General features: G+C 32.8%; 1 protein-coding gene across 1 annotated transcript in view; it reads left to right on the top strand.

Moving 5' to 3' along the window:
- Positions 1-205: 205 nt before the first annotated feature.
- The window catches only part of LOC106475743 (ras-specific guanine nucleotide-releasing factor 2-like), a gene marked incomplete at its 5' end in the record, with an annotated part of 24,174 nt that continues 17,410 nt past the window's right edge, over positions 206-6,969 (top strand). Inside the window, 6 exons of the mRNA XM_022379795.1 lie at positions 206-355; positions 502-581; positions 2,780-2,973; positions 5,030-5,140; positions 5,464-5,581; positions 6,431-6,573. Coding sequence (XP_022235503.1) covers positions 206-355; positions 502-581; positions 2,780-2,973; positions 5,030-5,140; positions 5,464-5,581; positions 6,431-6,573 — 796 coding nt within the window. The remainder of the gene's footprint in view (positions 356-501; positions 582-2,779; positions 2,974-5,029; positions 5,141-5,463; positions 5,582-6,430; positions 6,574-6,969) is intronic.

Here is a 6,969-nt window from a genome sequence, read left to right as displayed (position 1 = left end):
CTGAATGGATTTAATTTATTTTTTTACCGTTGTCTTATTGCACTTCTGTGATACCGAAATCTATCATTCAGTCTAGTGTTCCGAATGGATTTATTTTATTTTTTTTTACCTTTGTCTTATTGCACTTCTATGATACGAAACCTATCATTCAGTCTAGTGTTCCGAATGGTTTTAACAATGTTTTTACCACTATCTTATTGCACAGTCTAGTGTTCCGAATGGTGGAGGCAGAAGAAGATTATCTGGAACAGTTACAGATGTTGGTATCCTACTTTTTGCGGCCTTTCAAGATGGCGGCCAGCTCTCAGAAACCGCCATGTTCTCACGATGAGGTCAACTCAATCTTCCTTAACAGGTAATCTTAAAAGCACCAGACATTAGGTGGTTGTTGAGTACATCATGTCGTTATCATGCTGAAAATAGTAAATACGTCTTTTAACACTATATGATTATTCACTTAACTTGTAAATTGTTTAAATTAAAACTTCTTATTTTAAACAGTGAAACAGTGATGTTCCTGCATCAAATTTTCCTGAAAGGTCTCACATCTCGAATGGAAAGTTGGCCGACTTTAGTTTTAGGTAAGAGTATCTTTATATCTAAATAATGTTCATTTTTCTATGCTATTCTTCATTACTACATTAACAAAGTTTCGTGTTCAGGGTTTTCAATACGACTATCTATAGAGGTAAGAGGGACCATTCTTTTCTAAAAGAAGTAAAAGGGAGTAATATACTATTCTATATTACTACATTAACAAAGTTTCGTGTTCAGGGTTTTCAATATGACTATCTATAGAGGTAAGAGGGACCATTCTTTTCTAAAAGAAGTAAAAGGGAGTAATATACTATTCTATATTACTACATTAACAAAGTTTCGTGTTCAGGGTTTTCAATACGACTATCTATAGAGGTAAGAGGGACCATTATTTTCTAAAAGAAGTAAAAGGGAGTAATATACTATTCTATATTACTACATTAACAAAGTTTCGTGTTCAGGGTTTTCAATACGACTATCTATAGAGGTAAGAGGGAGTAATGAATGAATAATTCAGTCAAGAAAGCATTAATTTTTACTCGTATTTTTAATCTCTTAAAGTGTGTAGCTTTTGTTTACGAAGATGGTCGACTCAATATCCTGCATTCTTCGGACAGAGAGGAGACCATTGGTCATATTGAAACTCATAGTTTCTACTTAATACTATTGTTCGAACCTTTCTTAGGAAAGACAAAGGAGTCTTATTGTATATATTACTAGTTCTAGGATACCAAACAGATTTAATACTACTGGGTTTAGTTTCTAATTAACACTATAAGATTATTTGGATTAACAAAACCTTGGTCAACTAGTAGCACGACTGAAAAACACATTTTTAGCAAACGTACGATATAGGGCTTCCACATTATCCTGTATGTGTTTTAATAATAAAATAAACCACATTATCCTGTATGTGTTTTTATAATGAAGTAAACCATATTATCCTGTATGTGTTTTAATAATAAAATAAACCAAATTATCCTGTATGTGTTTTTATAATAAAGTAATCAACATTATCCTGTATGTGTTTGAATAATAAAGTAAACCACATTATCCTGTATGTATTTGAATAATAAAGTAAATCACATTATCCTGTATGTGTTTTAATAATAAAGTAAACCATATTATCCTGTATGTGTTTGGATAATGAGGTAAACCACATTATATTATATGTGTTTTAATAATGAAGTAAACCACATTATCCTGTATGTGTTTTAATAATAAAATAAACCACATTATCCTGAATGGGTTTGAATAATAAAATAAACCACATTATCCTGTATGTGTTTTAATAATAAATTAAACCACATTATCCCGTATGTGTTTCAATAACAAAATAAACCACATTATCTTGTATGTGTTTGGACAATGAAGTAAACCACATTATCCTGTATGTATTTTAATAATGAGGTAAACCACATTATCCTGTATGTGTTTGGATAATGGGGTAAACCACATTATCCTGTATGTGTTTGGATAATGGGGTAAACCCCATTATCCTGTATGTGTTTTAATAATAAAGTAAACCACATTATCCTGTATGTGTTTTAATAATGAGGTAAACCACATTATCCTGTATGTGTTTGGATAATGAGGTAAACCACATTATCCTGTATGTGTTTGAACGATGAGATAAATTAATTTTGATGTCAGTTTACAGAACTCAGAGAAAAATGTTTCAAAATAATAAATAAAAGTTAATTTAATAATTGACGAATAAAATAACTGGAACTTTGTTTTGGTTCAACTGCATGACCAGTTCGCCATCTGTGGAAGAACAGACAGTACTAGGTAGGGTTAAGGATAATAGACAGTACTAGGTACGGGTTAAGGATAACAGACAGTACTAGGTAAGGGTTAAGGATAATCAAACAGTGACTTTATTTACATGTTGTTGTTTTTTCCCAGAGTCAAACTTTAAACATTAAATGTCCTGTAATTAACCCGATAGTACAATGACATTAAAGATATAATTACCGTATATACATTAATATTTCGCTGTTAAACAACCAAACGTCGTAGGTTACTAACGTCATGCACATGAATGTACTATGCACTGTTGACGAGAGTAGCTCGTCTCACCTGTGAGGGTTTTTTTTTTTTTAGAACATTTAGGATAAAACTAAAATTGTTTACTACTCAGTTAAAAAATTGATTTTGCGCACTTGGTTATAATTGAAGTGGCGCTGCAGTTTAAATTCCGACGTAGTGTATTTCACGAGTGTCTATTCTACTCCTGTAGGTGACCTGTTTGATATGTTGTTACCGATGTTGACAATTTACCAAGAGTACGTTCGAAATCATCACTATAGTCTTCAAGTCCTCGCGGAATGCAAGCAGAGGGAAAAGTTCAATGCGATTCTCCATCGTCTTGAAGAAAAATCTACTTTACAGGGGCGAACTCTCGAAACCTTTCTCACTTATCCCATGCATCAGGTAAAGTTACAGTTACAGTGGCAAGAATTATACAAAACAATTAATCATAATTCGCAATATTACAGCTAGGATAAGGTTAAAAAAACTTTAAAAAGTAACATCAGTCAAGTGCAAGTCAGAAAAATGTTGACCAGTCATGTGACCTGGACTGTAATTGATTGGTCATTAAACTTACGCTCGTAAATGGACGTTTGGCACATGTTTTGTATTTACAGTTTTATACGGAATGTGGTCACCACGAACAGCAGGGACTTCCTAGCACTGAAGTTGCATGCTTAAATCAGAGTGTTGACATCTTCTTGAGTTAGTCAGTCACCAAAGTTACCCTAAAAATAGCACTTGCTGGGGAGTGTTTGAATCTGGCTCAAGAGCTTGTCAACATTCTTAAGAGTGGTTGAAACTAACTCAGGAGCTTGTCAACATTCTGAAGAGTGGCCGAGACTAACTCAAGAGCTTGTCAACATTCTGAAGAGTGGCCGAGACTAACTCAAGAGCTTGTCAACATTCTGAAGAGTGGCCGAGACTAACTCAATAGCTTGTCAACATTCTGAAGAGTGGCCGAGACTAACTCAAGAGCTTGTCAACATTCTGAAGAGTGGCCGAGACTAACTCAAGAGCTTGTCAACATTCTGAAGAGTGGTGGATTTTTTGTGTTGTAAAGCCATATTTTGGTGGTGTAAAGTTATATTTTTGTGTTGTAAAGTCATATCTTTGTGTTGTAAAGTTATATCTTTGTGTTGTAAAGTTATATTTTTGTGTTATAAAGTTATATTTTTGTGTTAAAAAGTTATATTTTTGTGTTATAAAGTTATATTTTTGTGTTGTAAAGTTATATTTTTGTGTTGTACAGTTATATTTTGGTGTTGTAAAGTTATATCTTTGTAACAAGTTCCGGTTTGAGCCATTCAGATGAAGAATATGGTGGAAACGAATCGTTCTTCATTTGAGGCAATTTTAGTTATTGTTCTTATGCAGCTTTTCACTTTTAATTTATAAAATCCAATACAGATTGGACATACAACAATAAATCTGTGTTCTCTTTTGTTGGACTGAATTATTGTGTTGTTTTTAAAGTGAACTCTGTGACGAGCATTTAAACGTCAGACTCGGGTTCCACAAGCTGTATTATTTTTAACACGGATTTATTTACAGTGTATTGCTTAAGGAAAAAGCTATTGGCCAAATGGAATAACCAACACGTTCACTGGACTTCAGTCCTTTTAAGAATGTGCATGAGATGGAAGAAATGCCATTTTCCATCAAGTGACTTATAACTTTACAACACAAAGATATGACTTTACAACACAAAAATATAACTTTACAACACAAAGATATGACTTTACAACACAAAAATATAACTTTACAACACAAAGATATGACTTTACAACACAAAAATATAACTTTACAACACAAAGATATGACTTTACAACACAAAAATATAACTTTACAACATAAAACTATAACTTTACAACAAAAAATGTAACTGAAAGGGCGAGCATATTCAGAGGAGAACGTAACATGCACATTTGGTTGAATCACAATGTGTAGGGAATCTGGTGTGAAAATATAGAATAAAGCGCGAAACATTGAATAAAATGTGAAATTACAGAATGACGTTTGAAGGCAGAGAATAAGGTGTGAAAATCCAGAATTAGGCGTGAAAATGTAGAATAAGGCCTGAAAACATTGAATGAGATGTGAAAGTTTAAAGTAATGTGTGAAAATATAAAAAGATATAGAAAGAGACAAACGTATAACAAAGCTTTAAATAACGCTTGTAAGAATCTTGTATGTTTAAAAACACGTTTTGTGATAAATAGTGAAGGAGATATAACATTTCACAAATATCTGAATCATTCATGTAAAATAATCCTATTTGTAACGTAGAAATAATTGTTGAATTCTTCAGTAAAGCATTGGCCCACGTGCTGATTTTTAAACATGGAATGTTTACGACAAAACGTGTATGTATTTTTCAATAATATATTTATTGTTATGCTAGTGAGACCTATACATTATTAGGCCTAACAAAAGCTGTCCTTTATGTTCTATGTAGATTCCTCGCTATATTATTACCCTGCACGAGCTTCTAGCTCACACCCCGCACAATCACGTGGAGAGGAAGAGTTTGGAAACTGCTCGTACCAAACTAGAAGAACTGTCTAGGGTAACATTCAATAAAACCTATTCATTCACATTTTCAAAACAAAAGAGAAACCATAATTTTTTTTTTCTGTGTTATAACATCAAAGAATTTTAAGTGTGCTTATCATTACGTTAGATTACCTACGTTTTCTGTTTCTGTTTTCAACCAGAAGGTTGTAAACCAGTATTGATGTTCTTTTAATATATTGTTTTAGACAAGTAATAATGGTGGCTAATATTTAAGGCCAAAGCATGCAACAGAAAGTTTTTACATGAAATAAATAGACGGTCTTATTTAGAAAAAATTCACGTAAGAATAAGGCAACTGGTGACTGTATTTTACAGCAAATGCACGATGAAGTAAGTGAAACGGAAAACATTCGGAAGAATCTGGCGATTGAGAGAATGATAACTGGAGGTTGTGACATTTTGCTAGATGTCAACCAGGTATTTATTAGACAAGGTGAGAATGTCAATAAACACGTGGTGTAAATTGTTACCTATGTAGTTGTTAGACAAGGTGGGGTATTACTAAACACGTGGTGTAAATTGTTACCTATGTAGTTGTTAGACAAGGTGGGGTATTACTAAACACGTGGTGTAAATTGTTACCTGGGTATTTATTAGACAAGGTGAGAATGTCAATAAGCACGTGGTGTAAATTGTTACCTGGGTATTTGTTAGACAAGGCGGGGTATTACTAAACACGTGGTGTAAATTGTTACCTAGGTATTTGTTAGACAAAGTGAGGGTATTATTAAACACGTGGTGTAAATTGTTACCTAGGTATTTGTTAGACAAAGTGAGGGTATTATTAAACACGTGGTGTAAATTGTTACCTAGGTATTTGTTAGACAAAGTGAGGGTATTATTAAACACGTGGTGTAAATTGTTACCTAGGTATTTGTTACACAAGATGAGAGTGTTACTAAACACTTGGTGTAAAATGGATATTTGGTAGATTAGTTAAGTGCGGCTAAGTAACAAATCTTGTTGGATGTTATTAACATCATGTTAACCAGATAATTGTGATAAAAGCTCAGAACGGTAAGTTATTGTTGGTTGTATTTAGAAGGTTTGTCATGAATATTGTTTTCTTGGCGGAGGTTTCGTTGTTTGGGTCGTATATAAATATTTACAAGTAATTAGAAATGACAAAAAAGATTTGATTAAAATTATTAAATAATTTATATCTTGGTGATTCATTGAAAATACTGAAAATAAATTATTTCAAAAGTAAAGTTTCAACCGAAACTGGTGTTAACTTAGGTTTTCATTTTTGATATAGTTTTCAAACCATCATCTTTTGCAGGAAGTGTTATTCGCAATCTTGGGACTGACAAATCCCGACTGCAGCGCCCTCGAGTTAGAGAATGCGTTCAGCAGTGTTATCTCTTCACCAATCACATTTTGTTGTGTACCAGAACATCAGCCGGAAAATTACACTTGGTAGAGGTAGCATGGTTTAGTTTATATGTGCTTATGTCAGATTTTAGTTTAGCTTTGACATTCTAAAATACTACTAGATTTTGTGTTTGATGTCAAAGTTTGCATGCAAGCTTGGTGTTATAAATAACAGAGATAATTTGCTTTGCTCGTCTATTTAGCTCTCCGTTTGTTTTTAGACCTGTATATCAGCAACTTTATTTATCTAATGGCGTGTTTGCTTCTGTTACACAAGGATTCTAAATATGTATGAACTCTAGCTTTTGGAATCATGAATGTAGTCCTACACACTGGATTTTTTTTAGTTATGACACATATATACTGATTTTTTTTTCATTCTTTTTCAGTGTGGTTGGCATGAGAATTTATTGTTTTTTTTTCTTCTTTTATTACGAGTAGTTTTGG

The sequence above is a fragment of the Limulus polyphemus genome, unplaced genomic scaffold (assembly GCF_000517525.1).
Source record: "Limulus polyphemus unplaced genomic scaffold, Limulus_polyphemus-2.1.2 Scaffold9089, whole genome shotgun sequence".
Classification (NCBI taxonomy): domain Eukaryota; kingdom Metazoa; phylum Arthropoda; class Merostomata; order Xiphosura; family Limulidae; genus Limulus; species Limulus polyphemus.
This window is presented reverse-complemented; position numbering and strand designations above follow the sequence as displayed.